The sequence below is a fragment of the Pleurodeles waltl genome, chromosome 8 (assembly GCF_031143425.1).
Source record: "Pleurodeles waltl isolate 20211129_DDA chromosome 8, aPleWal1.hap1.20221129, whole genome shotgun sequence".
NCBI lineage: Eukaryota > Metazoa > Chordata > Amphibia > Caudata > Salamandridae > Pleurodeles > Pleurodeles waltl.
In genome coordinates, this window is record NC_090447.1 from 771,485,820 (window position 1) to 771,505,560 (window position 19,741).

General features: G+C 45.2%; 1 protein-coding gene across 2 annotated transcripts in view; it reads right to left on the reverse strand.

The window, feature by feature from the left end:
* The window catches only part of TUBGCP3 (tubulin gamma complex component 3), a 317,898-nt gene extending 298,828 nt beyond the window's left edge, over window positions 1–19,070 (reverse strand). The window contains exon 1 of one of the 2 annotated variants that reach the window (XM_069205019.1): window positions 18,861–19,070. In XM_069205019.1, the coding sequence (XP_069061120.1) occupies window positions 18,861–18,936 (76 nt within the window). In that variant the 5' untranslated portion in view covers window positions 18,937–19,070. The remainder of the gene's footprint in view (window positions 1–18,860) is intronic. The other variant, XM_069205020.1, reaches the window with a different exon arrangement.
* Between the last annotated feature and the right edge of the window lie 671 nt (window positions 19,071–19,741).

Here is a 19,741-nt window from a genome sequence, read left to right on the forward strand (position 1 = left end):
CATTTATAGGAAGGAAAGTACTGGAACACCTGTAATGCCACAAGCCCTGTTGTATACTGCACTAGAGCAACTACATCTCCCAGTGCTGTGGGCCCACTAGTAGCATTTAATTTACAGGCCCTGGGCACCTCTAGTGCACTTTACTAGGGACTTACAAGTAAATCAGATATGCCAAATGGGTTGGAACCAATGTTACCATGTTTAAGGAAAACAGCACACGCACTTCAGCACTGGTCAGCTGAGGTAAAGTGCGCAGAGTCCTAAAACCAGCAAAAATGGGCTCAGAAAAATGGAGGGAGGTAGGCAAAAAGTTGGGGATGAGCACCCTGGGGCTGCTGTCACGTCTAATACTTCCTATAAGAAAGCCTCACTAAGAAACACTCCACCATGCTCATCCGCCTACAGGTGCCATCGGAATGAACCATGATGCCTGATCTTGTCCTTAATGGCCACATAACGCCAAAGGCTCTGGATATAGCCAACACGTTAGAACATGTTAACATTGCTAACCAGCTGTTCCGCACCACTGCCCAGCTCGGGAGGAGGAACCCGAAGTAAGTCTTAGAAAGCCAATACACTTTCTGCTAGGACAAGCAGCTGGCAAGGATGCCAGGCTCCCCTGGTAGGAGAGGTTTGTGCTCGGCCCATTCAAAGTACAGTGTAGCTGAGAACATACTTTGAAAAGTTGTCTGAGAAAGAAACAAACTTGTCCGTAAAACTGTGCAGCATCCAGGAAAACACAGACAGCGGTCGCTGATGTTATATCCTGTCATCCAGCTAGACCTGACCAAACCATGTCGGCCCAACGCATATATGTTTAGTTTGGAAAACTGTGACATCTAAGCAGAAAAGCCACAAGTTACAAATAACGCTCTTTTTCCACTAGCTGTATTTTGATCGTTCTGACCAATGTAGGTGTGCAAAGAACGTTTAATAGAATCAGACAATAAAATGTTTGAGAAGGAACATGTGGGTGGGGGGGGGGGGGGGACTGAGAGCGAGTCAAAGTGACAGAACACAGGGGTCTGGGGAGACTAAAAGATAGAAGTATAGCCCATGAAAACGTGAGTGAGATGTTGGAGACCAGGAGGGCAGGCAGGGAGATGGGAGACAGTTGGGTGGGGAGAGGAAAAAACAAATTTGCAAAAAATAAACCACACAGCTTTTGCCCCTTTTTTTACCAATTTTAATGTTTCTAAAACAGTTGCTGCCTCGATAAAGAAAATGTTTTGTATAAAAAGCCTCAAGTTAGAATATTGTTAGTTACAAGTTTATTCTTGATGCGTAATTAATAAAAATCAATACATCGATACATCACATTTTTCTATAAAAAAAATAATAAATATACAATACAAAATATCAGTTTTACATTCTACAATCTAGATGATAAAAAGCATACCAAACTTATTGTTATCTAAAAAGGGTTTCCACACTCCTGTGCAAAGATTTTTATATTAATTGTCCTCTAACATTAGAAGTTTTCGTGATACCAAGCGTAGAAACTTCGAAAATTTAGCATTTAAACAATGTCCTGGGGTTTGAGGCAGGCAATCACTGCTTGCCGGCAAGACCGTATATCCCTCTGATTAAATAATGACTCCAATAGAAGTTTGCATTCGGTTCTTAAAATGTTACAAATATAAACTAAATGAATTATATCTTCATGTCCGTTACCACATAGCCTACACTGTGGGATTTTTAGAGAGCGTTCCCATGGGACTAGGTGGGCATTGCCCGGAATAATCCCAAATCTATATTTAATAAAAAGATCTTTATCTGCCTCCAGGTACAGCTGAAGCTTTAAAAGTTTGTCATCATTAATGATCATCTCCAAGTGTTATCTAGTAGCTAATAAATCCTTGTCCATGATTAGTGATTTTTGTTTTGCAATCCGATTTAAAACAATTTTAAAAGAAAGGTAAGAGATATTTGAGTCCCATAACTCCACTGCCCCTAGGTCGATTAGTGCCTGGTCTAAGTACCGCGCCCAGTGGCTGCGGTGTTTGAGCTGATCTCTTTCCAAAGGGCACGACAGAGCGGATTTTCCTTTGCCAGCTGTAACTGTTTCCAGGCTTTAATGTAGCTGGCTTTTCTGTCTATACTTTGGTTTACATAGCCAAACTCTAGCCTAATTTGTGCTAATGAGGTGTATCCCGGTAGCTGAAATAGGGACCTAAAGACTTTTCCAATGATTTTATTTAGGATAGTAGTGTATTGCCCACACAAAGTTTCGCTTCCATATACTAGAGTTGGAATTAGTTTGGTTGCGATGACTTTAAGCAGGGGCCGATAGCTAGGGCCGGTTAGGAATTTTTTTAGAGTTTGGAAAGCGAATAATAGCACGTGGCCTTTTCTATAGAACTCCTGTTTCTGGGGAAAAAAGGAGCCGCGTTCGTCAAAAAGTACACCAAGGTATCTGTACTAATTTACTTGTTCCAGAGGGCCCCTTTGTGAGTTCTATTTGATTTTTAAGGATTTTTTCACTAATTCTCATTACTTTAGTTTTATCCTGGTTAACTTCCATTCCACTCTGCTCTGCGTATTCAAATATCTTAATAATGAGTCGCTGTAGTCCTACTTAGTTTGGCTCAGGAGAACCACATCATAGGTGTATAGTAGATTTGAAATAATCATATCGCCGAGCTTTGGAGAGTGCCTGTTTATCCTGTTTAATTCCACAGATAAATCAGATAAGAGATTGAAAAGGTATGGGGCCAGCACACAGCCCTGTTTCAATCCCTGCTTGGTCATAATTTTCCTTGAAAGGAAGGAGCCATCACCTACCTTGACTCTTACCCACATGTCTGTATGTAGCTGCTGTATGGCTTTTAGTAAAGTTTCCGGTATTCCCCAGGAAGCTAGTTTCTCCCATAAGAGAGGTCGGCGGACCAGATCAAAAGCCGATTTAAAGTCCACAAAACACAGATACAGGGGCTGTTTTTTTGTGTTTGCATTTGTCAATAATCATTGATAAGGTTAATATGTTTGCAGCAGTGCCTAGGCCCTTTACAAAACCTGTCTGATTAGGAGGAATTATACTATTTTCCGTTGCCCAGGTGTTCCAGTAAGAGACCTGCGTAGTATTTGGCTTCTACGTCTATTAGAGTTATTAGTCGGTAGTTCTCAGGTTTTGTTTTGTTTCCTCCTTTAAATATTGGGTGAATTATCGCTCCTTTCCAGGATTTGGGAATACTTCTTGACAGTATACAATAATTGAAAGTAGGGGCAAGATTTTCACCCCAGTACGTCGAATCTAGTTTAAAAAGATCATTCGGGATCCCATTGGGGCCAGGAGCACCCCCATTTCTACTTTTTTTAAATTAAATTGCTAACTTCTGTTCCTGAGAAGGGTATTTCTTTATTTTCCTTTTGGACGAAAAGGGATTTTGATATCATTTTCCCTGGACTTAACTTTTCTGTAGCCACTTCTAAGATTTTATCAACTAGCTTGGATTCATCAAAGTGTATTAAGTACTTTCAATATTAGTAATAACATCTTCAAGACTTTCCTTTGTTTTAATTTCTCGCATAGCAACTAACGGCAAATGAAGCTGGAGGCAGCTTGGACGTCAACCAAACAATAGAATATTTCTTCTTGCTTCAATAAACCTCCAAGTCAAAGAAAACCAGTTAAAACAATGGTCACTCTCTAGCTCCACTGGAATTTATTACTCCGGTTCAATAAAATCTTTCAAAGCAGAAAGCAGAATTTTAGCTTACACTTTGACACCCACATCAATTAAGCATATTAAACGTTTAGGATTGTTATGTTCTCTCTTCTTCAAGATGAGTTCTTTCACTGTTCCCTTCCAACTATCAGGGAACAAACCCTTACGTGTAAGCTATTTAAGTCACAGGTAAACATATTTGCCCACCAGTCAATACTGACTTTTATAACGGCTGGTAGATTATCGTGTAAATCCTCAAGGGTGCTGCTTTTTCAAGGATATGTAACATTTTTAAAGAACCACAGTCACTATTTCCACATATAAAAACCTGGACATTAGAAAACAGTTTTAAAAACCAAGCCTGTATAAATATATAGACTATTGGCCATCTTTGAAAGCCCTTACTAAACCATTTATCTGAGGTTAAGCTGCCATTCAAAGACACCATTCCCTGTGCTGAAATAGTTTTTGTGCTTCCTTTATTATTTTAGAAATGTCACAGTAAAGGAATAGCACTATGGATATTTTATATGCTATGACCAGTGCTTAATTTGTCAATAAAAAAACTTGCCTGTGCCCAAAGCCCTCCTTTTAAACATGTGGCTGCTGCAATTAATTGTGAGAGCACAGAATACGGAGGCAACGTAATCCTGAAGCCATCTAGGGCCTCTTCAATCCATTTACACCCACTCCCTGCCCCTTCAGCTCACTCTTGCAGCTTTCTGCTTTCTCCCATTGTGAAGCTTTTTCGTTTTTCTCTTTCTACGTCTTTTCGATGTGTGTCTTTTGCTCGCAGTAAATATTTGAGGCAGAAAAATGAGTGCCGGTGGTCAGCACTGGAAACAACAAGCACAAATTAAGCACTGGCCATTACCAAATCTATTTGTTTTGGATTACTTCCTTTAGGGTTAAGGCTGAGATGAAAAAGTGCCCATTATAATTGTTGCACTATTAGAAAACCTGGCAGACAGATGGGACAAATCCCCGGTAAATCTTTGCAGTTGTATGTGATTGGAATAGGTATCGAATACATTTATTTAAACAATTACCACCAATATAACCTTGAAAGGTGATAAACATCTATAAGTCCTGTGATGAATTAGATTTTTAAGCTTTGGGATGGTGGCCAGGACTAATACATTAATGTTTTATTTTGGAATTGGTTATGTTTCCTTTTGCATTGATTTGAAATAATCGTACAAAAAAAAAAAAAAAAATTGTACTTCCTTGCAAAAACTGTATGAAATATGTACCCCTATATTCTAAATTATTCAACAATCAGCGATGACTAAATGTTCAGCGAAGTTCTGGAAACATCCACACCTTATAAACATCCTGGCTTGCCTGGACCACTATATAACAATTATTGCATATGGACATATGCACAGATATCCACTGGTGGATAATCTATTCACAACAAAACTTTGGCCTCTCTCACAATTTTTTTGGAATGGGCTTTGGCTTGAAGTCTCAACTACTTTCAAACATACCTCTGAAAAAACATCAGGTGTACTCAGCCTTTACCTTATTTAACATGGTTTAGTACTTGCGTCCCAAAATTTTGTGATTTGTATAGGCTGTGCCATATACATTTCAACATGAACAGTCACAAATTCCTCCTGGGCGTATGGTATTTACACAAATATACAGTTTGTATACGAGCCTACCACAAGAATACACTCTAACAATTTTACAGGCTCTCCTCTTTTCCAAGAACTGGACGCACTCTACCCCAAGACACTTCATTTCAGAATGTGCCAGGCTGGCCCTTACAATAATCTTCTTTGAGTTTGAGGACACGCTATACATACCGATCCCAGAAACATCAATGGGGAGCACCTTCACTCTGAACCTGGCATGTCTGTACATATATAGTTTTAAACAGAAGTATACCCTTGGGGATACCAACCCTTTCTTTGACCAAATAGAAATGTGGACATATTATTGACATCTTGATTACCTTAGAAGAAGACCAAGAGTGGCTCACCTAGTCATTTCCATCCTAAATTCCTTTGCCCACAATCTGAGATTCACACACACTATTAGCAAAGAAGAGCTGTTCTTCCTGGATGTAAAAATCATAAAATCGGACCAAGTTACTCAGTGGACTGAAACCTATCAGAAACCCACTGATAAAAACAATCTCCTTAAATATGACAGTTTTTATCCTAGACCATTAAGGGAGAATCTCCCTTACAGCTATTTTTGGGGCTAAAAAGAAATTGCAGCAGACTAGAGGATTTCAAATAACAGGCAGATACTTTAACAGAAAAACTCAAAGACATAGCTTAGCTTGAATAAATTATTATAAAAAAATAAAAATAAAAAAAAAACCCGAGAAATCAGAATAGGGAGGCCTTATCATAGAATATAACAAATAAGCTGGACAGCAGATTGGTCTGTGTAGCAGCGTATAGCATAGCCACTAATCATGTACGATAGATCATTAACAAAAATTGGCATGTTCAAAACACAGGTAGGCTCACACAAGAAAAAGCACTTTTCACATAAGAGAAGCCCTAGCCTAGACGGCCACTTAATACACATTAGAATAAGACAATGACAGTCTACCAATAATTAAACATCTGCAGTGAGAAACCTCCCAAAAATAGTTGGTAATTACCCCTGGTGCAATTGCAGCATGTGAAGCCTAGCAACAAGACAAACCCAGTTTGAAGAATATATTGAGATTGGAAAAAAAAAAAAAAAAAAGGACACTCAAATCATTTATGTGATTAGATGCTCGTGCATTCTTAGATATGTTGTCATGGCAATGAAAAAAGTGAAGATCGAGCTCTGCAAATATCACATTGACTTAATGGATGTGGAACTCCTAACGCCCGGGACATATTTTTTGGGGTCAAGGGCAACAAGTTTTCAAGTTTGTCCTTGGGACAAGTAGGCCAAACTCCTCTGCAGCATAAACCCTTTGACTGTCAGTTTACAGAGAAGGGAACTGCCTGCAGTTTTGCTAATATGTGTGCCCATATGTTAATGCTGTTCGAACTTGTATTTATGGTTCATTAATGAGAAGCCTTCATGATTAGTGTGAGTGCTGTAAATAAACGTTTTAAGGTCACACTGCACTACTGACCGTGGTTCCAGTAAAAAAAAAAAGAAAAAAAAAAAATGTACAAATGTTTGTAAAGTTTAACAATATGAGGCTAAGTATAATGCTCCCAGAATGTCTCTACTTAGATGCAAATGTTTGCAGAAGCTTGTCAGGAAGAGTGATGATTCTTTGCTTTCAAAATAAAATGTTCAGAAAAAAATGCAAGTAGGAAAAAACAAGTTTCACTACTATGAAATTTTAGGTGCTATTTCTTTGAAGCGTCATTTAGTAAAAGGTGTTGATGCATGCTAGTATTGCCAAAAATATTCGTAATGGAAAATCAGTGTAACCATTTTCAACACAATTATGGGAAGTATGAAAATAAACGAGCACTGGCAAAGATAACTGATCTGACATTTTTTGTGTCTTTTGATTTCGTCAATGCAGGTCTTGTTTTGGCTCGGCTTTTGTAACACTTTATTGTTGTGGGAGCTGCCAGGCCCTCAGCACTGTAACAAATACAGGCAAAAAGAAAAAAATGTTTTTGGTCTCAAAAAGCACACATTGCCACCAGTGGTGTAACAAAGGCCCGAGTGCCCCTTTGCACTGCACCTGCCACATGCGAGTCAGGGGGCCCTGCATATTCTTTGCAGGATGCCCCCTCCAATTTTGTTACGCCACTGATTGCCACAATAGTTCCTGGTACTGAACAAAACTACTTTGTGCCAATATGCTCCTTGTAGAAGAGCAAAAGGAGGTCACTCTCAGTAAATCCAGCCGATAGAGAGAGATATAGACGTTTGATAAAAACAAAATATCTTTGTTAACGCCAAACCTAATTAGGGACCCAATTCTTAAAGAAAGTCACAAAAGTGCACCCATGGTACAGGTCTTTGAAATAGTGGCTTTAATGAATTCACAACAACTTACCGAAGTAGACCAGGAAATCGTACTCCTAGAAAATATTTGTGAACTCTATTTTAGCAAGAGCAAATATGCATGAAAATGCCTATGTGAAAAAATCTATTGAGTGCTTACAAGTTCACTTTCCCTCCAACCACTTTTTTCTCCAACCTTGGAAGAACTTCTACTTCTGCCATTGTCAGGAGTACATTTCCAACCTCTCTCGTTATGGGAAAAGATTAGAGGAGAGCTAGTGAAAATCCTTAAAACATGCAAGTTAGTAGGTTTGCAGACTCAAAGGCATTCCAGCCCTGGAACTACTGCTTACTGCTTCCTCCAGCCCGGTATGTATATCTGCGGAATGGTGGCAAAAGAAGGAAATTGCTACAGAAGGGATTGAAATTAAAAGTGTTCAAGCTTACTATAGTAGTAGACCTGGCATAATCAGAGACTATTATCAGAGGTCTTACATAATGAGATTGCTGCTGTAATTTGTCGCTGCACTACATGGCACCAAAGAGACAAGTAGATTTTTTTTTTTTTTTTTTAACAGGACAAGTAGATTTAAGAAGCAACCTGCCCCACGGACAAGTAGATATTTTAATAAATTCGACACCCCTGAACTTAAGATGTGGTTTGTGTACAACTAAGTTGTCTAATCATTTCAAGATGACGCGTAGTTGAGGACCTGGTGTGGGCAATGATTAAGCAGTTAGAGCACATTATGAAAAATCTCCCAAAAACGTACGCTTTCGAGAAAGAACAAAGATGTATAGACCAAGTGCCAAACCACGAGAAAGGACTGAATGATGAAATCCCATGTAAATCCTTCCAGAGATAATGCATGTTTTTAGGGACAAAGATTACATATCTTTTGCATAACACGGCACTCTGACTGCTAATCAGCTGAATTAACTGATCACGTATTTGACCCAGAGGGAATAGCAGTTTGTATAAAGCTTAAAAAGTAACACATGAAGTGCAGATAAATAACACCTGCAGTTGCCAGAAAATTATTACCACATCCAATACATTTTCAGAAGATCAACCTTCTCTTGTTGCAGTGATCCCAGAGGGATGATACCAAGCACATAGATCATTCCATACCCAATTATGGATGATAGTAATCAAGCACTCTTGACGGACTAGGCAGATTAATCGAGTCTCTATGATGTGGGAGACGAGGGGACACACATAAATCAATGTCAAGTAACACAGTGTGAGAAGGATTATCATCATTTGTACTACCTTGTCTCAGTCAATATCGCTGCTAGTGGTGGCTGCCCCCAGCATGTGCATGGGGATTGGTTTTTTTCAGTACTGTACGTTTCTTACAAAAAAAAAAAAAAAAAAAGTTAAACTAAACATGATAAAAAAGTAACAGAGCACAGACTTCTCATAGTAACAGACATGACATTAGTATTAGACTCAAATCCATTGAGAAGTTGAGTGGTGTGTGAGAAAAAAAAAAAAAAAAAAAAAAATATCAATTTATACCTTCAGAAACACTCCAATTTCCGCAACGTTCGGACCCCTTTCCCTATTAATGAGGAACGGTAACATGAAATACGGCAAAACGTAACAAGAATGACGACATGGCACAAATACGATGTGGCAGACACTGCCTTAAACAAGTAGTATCTCATTCAATATTCAGGGAAAGTAGGCGCCAAACAGGTCCACAAGCGCACATCAACCTTTGAAGTTATAAGTGGCACTAGAGGCAACATCTATTTATTAGAAACAAATTTGATAAGGAGGCACACTAAGGCCCTCATTACAACTCTGGCGGTTGGTGATAAAGCGGCGGTAATAAGGCCAACAGGCCGGCGGTAAAAAAAAATTGAATTATGATCACGGCGGAAACCGCCAAAACAGACAGCCACTTTAACACACCAACCAACACGGCGGTAGCAACAAGCACCGCAGCGGTAACTGCCAACAGCCAGACGGAAGACAATGTACCGCCCACCCTATTACGACAAGCAATCCGCCACCTTTTTCGGGGCAGTACAAACACCATCAAAAGCACGGCGTAAACAGTTCACAAAAGGGATACAACTCACCTCTGGACACTCAAGGAAGAACCACGATGCCATGGAGCCCGAACTACAGGTATTACCCATGCTGGTATACCTCCGCCTACACCAGGAACACGAACGGTGGCGAAGACGGCCACGGTGAGTACCGCACCTAGCACACCGGGTGGGGGGCGGGGGGGAGTGACACACGCACCACCCCCACCCCCATACACACAAACAGATGCAGCAATATTACATATCCACCCCGTACCCCACAGGAATAACCCAAGGACAAAAGGAAGTGAGTAAAGTCAGTGTAAAGTTATACATTTCGAGAAATACGTCCTTAAAGCACAAAACAGTATATACAATATATACAAATGGAGGGACATTGTCCAGTCCAAAATGTCCGTCACCCACAGGGCCATATCACATAGGCTAAGACCCCACTTGACTCCTACCTCAATACGGAGAGAACACTGCTGGGGCATCAGGTAGAAAATACACAGGTACCTCAGGGGGAAGGGTAAGGGGGGGGGGGGCACCTCAGCCGGAAGATGGTACCACGCCACTGCTCCTTGAGGGGGCTCCATGCCCTCTGCGATGTCCTGGGGAGTGCAAAGCCACAGTCTCCCAAGTGGGTGGTTTGCCCACTGCTTGGTCCTGGGGAGTGCAAAGCCACAGTCCCTCTAGTGGGAGGTGTGCCCACTGCTTGGTCCTGGGGAGTGTAAAGCCACAGTCCCTCTAGTGGGAGGTGTGCCACTGCTTGGTGCTGGGGAGTGCAAAGCCACAGTCTCTCAAGTGGATGGCTTCTCCACTGGTTCTGGAGGGGCCTTGTGCCCAGTGTGCTTCCTCCTGGCAAGGAGGGGGGTGAGTGGATGCCTTCTTCCATTGGTTCTGGAGGAGGCCTTGTGCCCAGTGTGCTTCATCCTGGCAAGGAGGGGGGTGAGTGGATGCCTTCTTCCACTGGTTCTGGAGGGGGCTTTGTGCCCAGTGATGCAGATCTTGGAGGGTGCAAGGTCACAGTCTCTCACCTGGGTGTCACACCTACAGTTTTTGCAGGGGCCAGGACGCACTACAGCCCATGGAGGCACAACTACACACTGCCCACCGGCGGTGATGGCTGCTCAGAGGTGGCAGTGGCGGGGCTGGCGGTGGTGCTGCCAGTGGTGGTGGGGGGGGGGGGGCTCCAGCCCTTCCCCGGCTGCCGCGGACAGCTGCACACTGGGGCTGCTGCTGCTGGCAGTGGTGCTGGTGGCGGTGCTGGCAGAGGTGCAGGCGGCGGTGCTGCCTGTGGTGGGGGAGGCTCCAGTCCTTCCCCTGCAGCCTCGGACGGCTGAAGTGCCATGGCTGGTGTGTTTGCCCAGATGCTGCTCCAGCACCAGGCTCCATATCCATCCTGTCTGCGGCGTCTGTGCCTTTCTCATTGCCCTTGCCAGCTGGTGGGGCCTCCTTGCTTCTGCCAGCTGATGGTGCCTCCTTGCTCCTGCCAGCTTGTGGTCCCTTTTTGCCCTTGGCAGCTGGTGCAGGCACACTGGTGTGTGGACGGGTGTCTTCACGGTGCCTCTCACAACTGCAGTGGCTGCAGAAACAACAGTGGCCGTGGACAGGGTGGCTGAGGTGCTAGCCCGGGTCCTGACCACCCTGGCCTGAAGTGAAGGATTGGGGGAGGGAGGGGTCAGGGAACCGGTCAAGGGTGGAGAGGAAAAGCTTTTTAGGGACACTGGGGCTGGAAGAGGGTGCAGGTTTGGGAGTGGAGGAAGATGGAGTGGTGGTAGGAGGTGTCTATCTGCTGTGTTTGGGTGCAGGTGCATGGGCTGGATGTTGTCGTGAGGTGGATGGCTGTTGGGTGTCTGAGTGCTGCGTTTGTGTACTTTGGGAGGAGGGGACACAGACACAGTGGGAGAGGACACAGGGGACGTGTGCATGGATGTGGGGGTGGTGACTGCCAGTGACGGGCGTGTAGTGATAGGCGTGATGGAGGTAGTAGATGAGGATGTCGTGAACGCAGGTGTGAGTGGAGACGCTACCGGGAGGGAGGTGGACAACGAGGAGGAGGGGGACACAGTGGAGGCAGTGGATATTGGTGTGTCTGCATCTGGATGGTGCTTGTGGGATGAAGTGTGGTGCTTGTGTTTGCCTGAGCCACATCTGTGTGTTGATTTGGGTGCATGCTGGTCTGAAGGTGTGCTTGAAAAAGGCTGCAGTTGAGGGGAATGGGACTGGGTAGCGGAAGGGGGAGGCTAGAGACAGGGACAATGGCTGCCATCAGGGAGGAGGCCAGAGCCTGGAATGATCTCTGTTGGGCCGCCACGCCAGAGTGAATGCCCTCCAGGAATGCATTTGTTTGCTGCAAATTCTCTGCCAGACCCTGGATGGCATTCACTATGGCTGAATGCCCAACAGACATGGATTGCAGGAGGTCAACAGACTCCTCAGCGAGGGCAGTAGGGCTGACTGGGGCAGGGCCTGAGGTGCCTGAGGCGAAGGAGATGCCCAGCCTCCTGGGTGAGCGGGCACAGGAAACAAGCTGAGGGACTGCTGGGAGGGCGGTGCTGGTACAGGGGGTGGAGGCTGTACCTGTAGTTGGGGTGGCCACAGAGCTGTCCGCCACCACCAGGGAGCTTCCATCGGAGGTGTCGCTGTCCGAACTGTCCCCTACAGTCACCGCCGTGGTGCTACCCTGGCCCTCCGTCCTACTGGTGCCCTCACTGTCGGTGGATTCGGCCTCCTGGGCCACGTGGGATGCAGCTCCCTCTGTCGCCGGTGCCTCTGCTCCTCTGCCATATGATGCTAATGCACACAAGGACAGGGTGACAAAAAAAAAAAGGGGAGTGGAAGAGACAGAGGATACACTGTTTGTCCTGGCCTAGGGGGCACCCACAGACCCACATCCCCACCCTGATAACACCTCAACACGCACAATTTTATGATTCTGAAACTGTACTCACCCCCTTGTGGCTGCTGTGATGCCTTCAAGCACCCATCCAACTCCGGATAGGCCACCACCAGGATGCAGAACATCAGTGGGGTCAGGGTACGACGGGCACCCCTTCCTCATTGGGAGGCCATCCCCAGCTGGGCCTCCACAGTCTTCCTTGCCCAGTGGCGCAGGTCCTCCCACCGTTTAAGACAGTGGGTGCTCCGCCTGTGAAATACTCCCAGGGTCAGCACGTCCTTGGCAATGGCACGCCAAATACCCTTTTTCAGAAATAGGTGCGAGTCATACCGTCCGACCTGTTACACTCATGGCCCACCATATCCCTCCCATCCCCTTACGCAAAGACACTGACCACCATACATGCAGCACTCTGCCCAGGACCCCTCAGCTACCGCCCCCCTTTCACAAGGCTTAGACACATAGCACTCCATGCATTCATTCCCCATGCATCGTGCTCAGAGTGTACTCACCTGTTGGTCTGGAGGACCATAAAGTAAACGGTACTGGGTAGGACCCCATCTACCAGTCTCTCCAACTCCTCCGAAGTGAAGGCAGGGGCTCTTTCCCCAGACACTCGAGCCATGGTCGCTTCCAGACACTGGTCACAGCAGCACTTGCAGTGTAGGTCCTCTCCTGTTGAAGGTCAGGCAGCAAGTGAGTGATCAGATAGAAAATGGCGGTCACTTCCGCGGCGGTGCGCACCGTCAACGCACATCGCCATTGGCTATTGGAACCCATAGGGCCCAATGATAACCAATGAGGTGTTGCACGGCGGTCGCCGAGCGCCTCCCGCAACGGCGCACAACATCAGCGGAATTACCTAATTTCCACTTGTCCCTCCACACAGGTCAGGCGGCCGCCATTCCAGGGTGGCAACAGGCCATGGCACCTAACTGCAGACATAGGCACATTTACGGAACTACACGTTCACATACTGTTTCTGTCACAACGTGCAAGGCATTTTATTCTGAGGATATGTTTGAATATGACCATCTGCTCACCATTTTTCACCCTAGAGTTCAACCGCTGAGGATGATTAGGAGACGGAGACATACCCCCGTGTACAGACCCCTGGTGCACCTGGCAACAATGGAGGACAGGCACATTATCCTCACCTACAGACTTGATAGGGCCACAATCCAAGAGCTGTGTGCCCAATTGGAGCCAAACCTGATCTCAGCTACCTGTCACCCCACTGGGATCCCCCCTCTTGTGCAAGTCCTATCAGTGCTACATTTCTTGGCAAGTGGCTCCTTCCAAGCGACAGTGGCCATGGCAGCAGAGATGTCACAGCCTATGTTCTCAAACGTGCTGACCAGAGTGTTGTCTGCCCTGATGAAACATATGCGCAGCTACATCATATTCCCCCAGGTGGAGGATTTGGTCACGGTGAAGGCTGACTTCTATGCACTGAGACATATCCCCAACATCATTGGTGCGATTGATGGTACACATATTGCCTTTGTCCCCCCCCCCCCCAACTGGAGAAATGAACAGGTGTTCAGAAATCGAAAGAGCTTCAATCTATGAATGTGCAGAATAGTGTGTCTGGCGGACCAGTACATCTCCCATGTGAATGCAAAGTATCCTGGGTCTGTGCATGATGCCTATATCCTGAGTAATAGGAGCATTCCATATGTGATGGCTCAACTCCAGAGGCACCGGGTATGGCTAGTAGGTGAGCTCATGGTCCCCACCCAGCGTCTGTTGGTATATGGGTGTGGGGTTGGCCCTAAGGGTGAGTGTCTGGCTAACCGGTATCCCTCGATTTTTGCAGGTGACTCTGGTTACCCAAACCTCTCATGGCTACTGACCCCAGTGAGGAATGCCAGGACAATGGGCAGGGGAACGTTACAATAAGGCACATGGGTGAACAAGGAGGATCATTGAGGGCACCTTTGGCCTCCTGAAGGCCAGGTTCAGGTGCCTCCATCTGACAGGTGGATCCCTGTGCTACTCACCCAAGAAGGTCTGCCAGATCATCGTTGCATGTTGCACAACCTGGCCTTGAGATGTCAGGTGCCTTTTCTGCAGGAGGATGAGGCTAGAGATGGTCGTGTGGCAGCGGTGGAGCCTGTGGACAGTAATGAAGAGGAGGAAGAGGATGTGGACAACAGAACAACTATAATTCAACAGTACTTCCAGTGACACACAGCTAAGACACTAACCTCACCTTCCATTGCAGTTTTGTGTTTGACATTGTACATGGCAGGCAGATTTTCCCAATTCTATGGCCACTTACTGTACCCTTTAACATGTCTATTTGCAGATATTTGAGCCGTCCTGTGGCTCCTGGTGTACTGACTGCAGCACATTACAGGTCATAACTATGTATTAATCACTGTACAGTTTATTTGCAATGTCTACAGATTGTTAAACAACTACATCCTTAAATCATTTGACATACTCCATACTTGTTTTTCCAAGGGTGTTTATTTCAGTGCTGAGAAGTAAATGGGGATGTGCAATGGGCTTGGGTGATGGTGGAGGAAGTCCATGATAGAGTCCAGTCTATTGGTAGCACAGGTGCATTGTCCAAGGTGGCATAGGAAGTGGATCAATGTCAGTTCAAGGTGGACAGGGTGACAGAGCGGGACACAAGGGTGACAATCAGGAGAGTCTTATTTCCTGGCGGGGTCTTGGCAATGTTCTCTGGCTTCTGCCTGGATCGCAGGGACCATTTGCGGGGTGGTTCTCCTTCTGCAGGGGGGTAGGGTGCTGGTGGCCTGTTGTTCCTGTGGCGGGCCTCCTGTCCACTGGCGACGGCAGAGGTGGAGGGCTGTTCATCGTGTGGCTTGTGTAAGGGTCCCGTTGGTGTGCCACTGCCTTCCTCATGGTGTTGGCCATGTCTGCCAGCACCCCTGCAATGGTGACCAGGGTGGTGTGGATGTCCTTCAGGTCCTCCCTGATCCCCAGGTACAGTCCCTGCTGCAGCCGCTGGGTCTCCTGCAACTTTGCCAGTATCTGGCCCATGGTCTCCTGGGAATGGTGGTATGCCATCCCTGGTTCTTGGGTGCTGTCCCACCGGGTTGACCCGGTCCACGACTCTCCGCCATAGCTCCATCTTCCTAGCAATGGATGTCTGCTGCACCTGTGATACAAATAGCTGTGGCTCTACCCGCATGATTTCCTCCACCATGACCCTTAGCTCCTCCTCAGAGAATCTGGGGTGTTTTTTATGGTGCCATGGGTGTGGTGTGTGTGAGGGTGTGTGGGGTAATGTGTTGGGGTGTGTGCTGTGAGGTGCGTGGATGGTGGTGTTCTGTGGCTCTGTTTCTGTGGGTCCTCCTGGCGTCTCTCTCTCTCTCTCTCTCTGTTGTAAATTGTTTGTAGTGGTAAAAGGGTTCCCCCATCCTTAACAAAGAAGTCAAAAGGATTGTGCAAATAACCATGTCCTGAGCTGTTTACGTAATGACATTACTGATTCAGAGGCCCGCAAAGGAGTAAGTGTAGAATTCTAAAGCTTGGAAACAGTGTACTGAAAGGAATGACAACCTCTCATGGTCCTGTGAATAATAGGGTCTCTTACAAAATGGGCATTAAAGGAACACAGAGGCCTTACGGGGTTACAAGGAGTAATCCATGAATGTCCAATCTTGGGTCACATCCGGGTAAGTGACCTGCGTGCAATGCAGAGAGAGTTGAATTTGATCCTTTGATCTACTGGTAGCCAATGAAGCATTTTTAGAGCTTGATGTGGCGACTGTTGTCTAGGAACGTTACAGAGAAGACGGGAGGCAGAGTTCTGCACTACTTGTAATTAGTTGATTGTCGATTTGGGGACTCCCAGGTACAACACGTTTTCATAGTCAAGCCGTTAAAGGGTAAGTGCCTAAACCACTAGTCTTTTTGATAAAGGGGAGAGGAGGTGGAGAACTTTCCTGAGAGTTCTCAGCAGCCCATAGCAAGTAGCAGCTAGCTTTACTGCTTGGTTATCCATAGTCCAGCCACACTCCCAGACTTTTTACAACCGGCTTGGTGGAAGGATGAGAGCCCAAAATACTAGGCCATCCAGATTTAGCAAATTAGGAGAGGAATTAACCAGAATCAAAAATTCTGTTTTCTCACCATTGAGTTTTAAGGCTTAGTGGTTCATCCAATTAAACACTGCTGTGATATATGGTCCCAGGGCAGTGTTTATATCAGCGATTGTCAATATTTATATTAAAAAAAAGTCACTATGCATGTATTAAAAATGAACAAATCATCTTCCACAGCAGATTATTCATACAAGGCAAGATCACTGCTCTCCAACAATCTAGTCCACAAATGTCAACACAGGTTAATGTGAAACAAAACAGGCAAAACATACCTCAGGAACACCAGTTGCAAGCCACTCAATACTAGCCTGGGTAAGACATACCTAAACTTACGGGCTCCAATCCACCTCAATAAGCACTGGATTTATCCAATACCCACCTAAAAAGAGACTGAATAAGTACTAAGACTTGGCAAAATTCCGATCATATCCCTTGTATGGAATGAAAATCAACCAAGCGCTAGTACGATGGCTGCGGTCTGTGACTAATGGTAACAGCCTCTGACACAATCATATTAGCTGCAGCACAACCGCTATCTTCAGATACCTGCCCATTATTCTTTAAGTGGTACAGAAGTGGGTAATACCCCTCAAAACTCTGTGGGCGACCTCCCCTATGGTCTCAACCCACCTACCTTATTTGCACTCCCTTCTTCCTCTATCAGGGTAAAAATGTGTGGCACCTTGAAGATTACCCATCTGGGTGCACTCTCCAGCAAGCAGGTCTGGAATTGACAGGCACCCAAACAGGGTTACTTAAAAAGTGATTCTTTCATCATTGTAACTAATTTCTGAGGGCATAGATGAGCAAAACGATATAGTTTGATATTTTGGAAATATGCATCAAGTACCCGTGAAGGTAGGGTGCTGCTGATATGTTGGTACTGGTATCTTGTGCAGTATAAGTGATATGATTTAAAATGAGTAACTCCCACTTACCAATGGAAAGATTATTAAGTCCCATGCGATTTTGCGAGGTATGTGAAAGCAATGCATTACACAAATTCCAAGTTATAATTGCAACATAAAACTTCTCTGAAGTACATTAAAGGCTGTCATAGGTACTGCATGGACCAGAAACACCCCTAATTCACACTCACATTCAAGAATATACTGTGATTGCCACCGGCAAACGGGCCAAAAATAGTTCTTCAAAACTAATTTTAGGCTAGACCATTGTGTGGAATTTTGGTTGCATAGTTGTTAGCCAAAATAATTTGATGTGCAATACTTTCTTTGCAATTTTCACAAATGACAATCCTGGCATAAAGGATTTGAGGCAATATATCCCAGTGGTCTTGCTTGACGATGTTTAGTCAGGATTTTAAAATTATTGAATGATGGCGTTTGAATCAAAGTAAAAGCAATGCATATATGTATGTTTTGGTATTTCTAAAGTGAGAACCTAGCCTGCTAACAATGGAGCGCAGCACAGGGAAAGCCCCAATGTAGATACATAGGTGCAAAGGGGACAGAAGCAAGAGGCAGGACTAGTTAAAAGGTGGAAAAGCCAGTCTATTTATGTTCGTATAGTTTTTGTTATAAACAATTTAAAAAAAAAAAAAAAAAAAGCTGTCAGAATTTGTAAAATTGCCCTTTACCATTAGTACAGACGGGACGCCCACAGAATCTCTGGAAATCAAAGGCCGTTATGCAGAAAGGCAAAAGCTGAATAAATACTGTTACTTGGCACTACGGGATATTTAGGCCATGCCCGTTTTTTAAACCATTAACCTTCTCCAGTGTTTTAGGTATGGGGCTCCTGAACAGCCCAGGTCATAACGGATGTGTGAATAAATGCAATGTGTGCATATCAAACTCCACTTGCTCTCAAGATTCCTAGGACCAGACACGCATGAGCAGTTCTACTTCAGGCTTCTCACTTTGCTGTCTTGGACTTGTAGTCTTGCTCATAACAGAACTACAAATCCCATAGTGCAAAGAAAAACCTGGAATGAATAAACCGCTCACCCACGGACATGGAGAAACTTGAGAGCTTTGAAAGCTGTTGTGGTCACATTAAAAACCGGGCATGTTATAAACAGCACTGCTGTGGTTCAACGAATGAGCAAATTAACAAGATAACTTCCGATTGACATGCAGCAGAACGGGGCGTGGAACAACTGTGCAGGGGTCCTAGCTCCTCCGCTGCACCGCGCTTGTACATCCTTTCACCCAATGCAGTTTACATCACGACAGTTACGGCCAGGCGTTCGTGAGCAGGTGGCCTTTTTACCTTCGCTCTTGCCCAGGATCCGGCAGACCAGGTTCTGCAGTAGAACGTTAGGGGAGCGCTGGTCCGGGTTCGCCATTCTAGATCCCGGGGAGCAGGGCGCACGCACCCGCCAGGTCCCTCCTAAGCGTTGGTTCTGCAGTTAACTACCGCTCATAGCAACGGCGCCATTTTAACAAAACCCGCCGAAAGAAACACCGGTGTTTCGCCCACAAGCCCCCTCCCTCTGTTCCCACAACTGACAGGGTTCGCTCTCATCACTTCCCCCTACGTCCAGTACGTTGCAGTGAGCGCGATTACTTAGTTCCGGGGAAGAAAGTGGCCGGCTTCCTTTTCTATTGCGGCTGGGCAGAAGCCGGGAAGACCGAAAGACCAGCTATTTCGAGTCCTATTGAAGCAGATCTCGGAGTCAGAGTGTAGTAGGAATAAAATAAATTGTCACTAAACAGGATTTGGGAAACGTTCGTTTTCAAAGACACAAGGTTCATGTAAGAAAACTAGCAAAAACAGAGAGCTGGCAAACGCAGGCGTGGACTGGCTACGTACACCAGCCATGGATTTTTTTTAAGTAAATGGGCGTAAATTGTACTTTTCTATCCAACGAGGCCAACTCGTTATAAGAGTATGCTGAACAGCCTATTCCCAAGGAAATTTTGGAAAATATGAGGCCAAAAAATGTATTTCACAGAATAATTTATCATATGTCTTACTGGCTTTTTTGAAGGAGGATTTAAAATTGTATTTTATCTCGCCCGTGTTGTCTCAAGTGGTCCGGAGCAGGTTTAATGACGAGTAGCAGCCACAAGATAAACACGCATTGGGAAAGCCTATAGGCATGGCCTATACAAGAACTATTGGCGTTGGCAATGTGTTTTGCCTTGTTA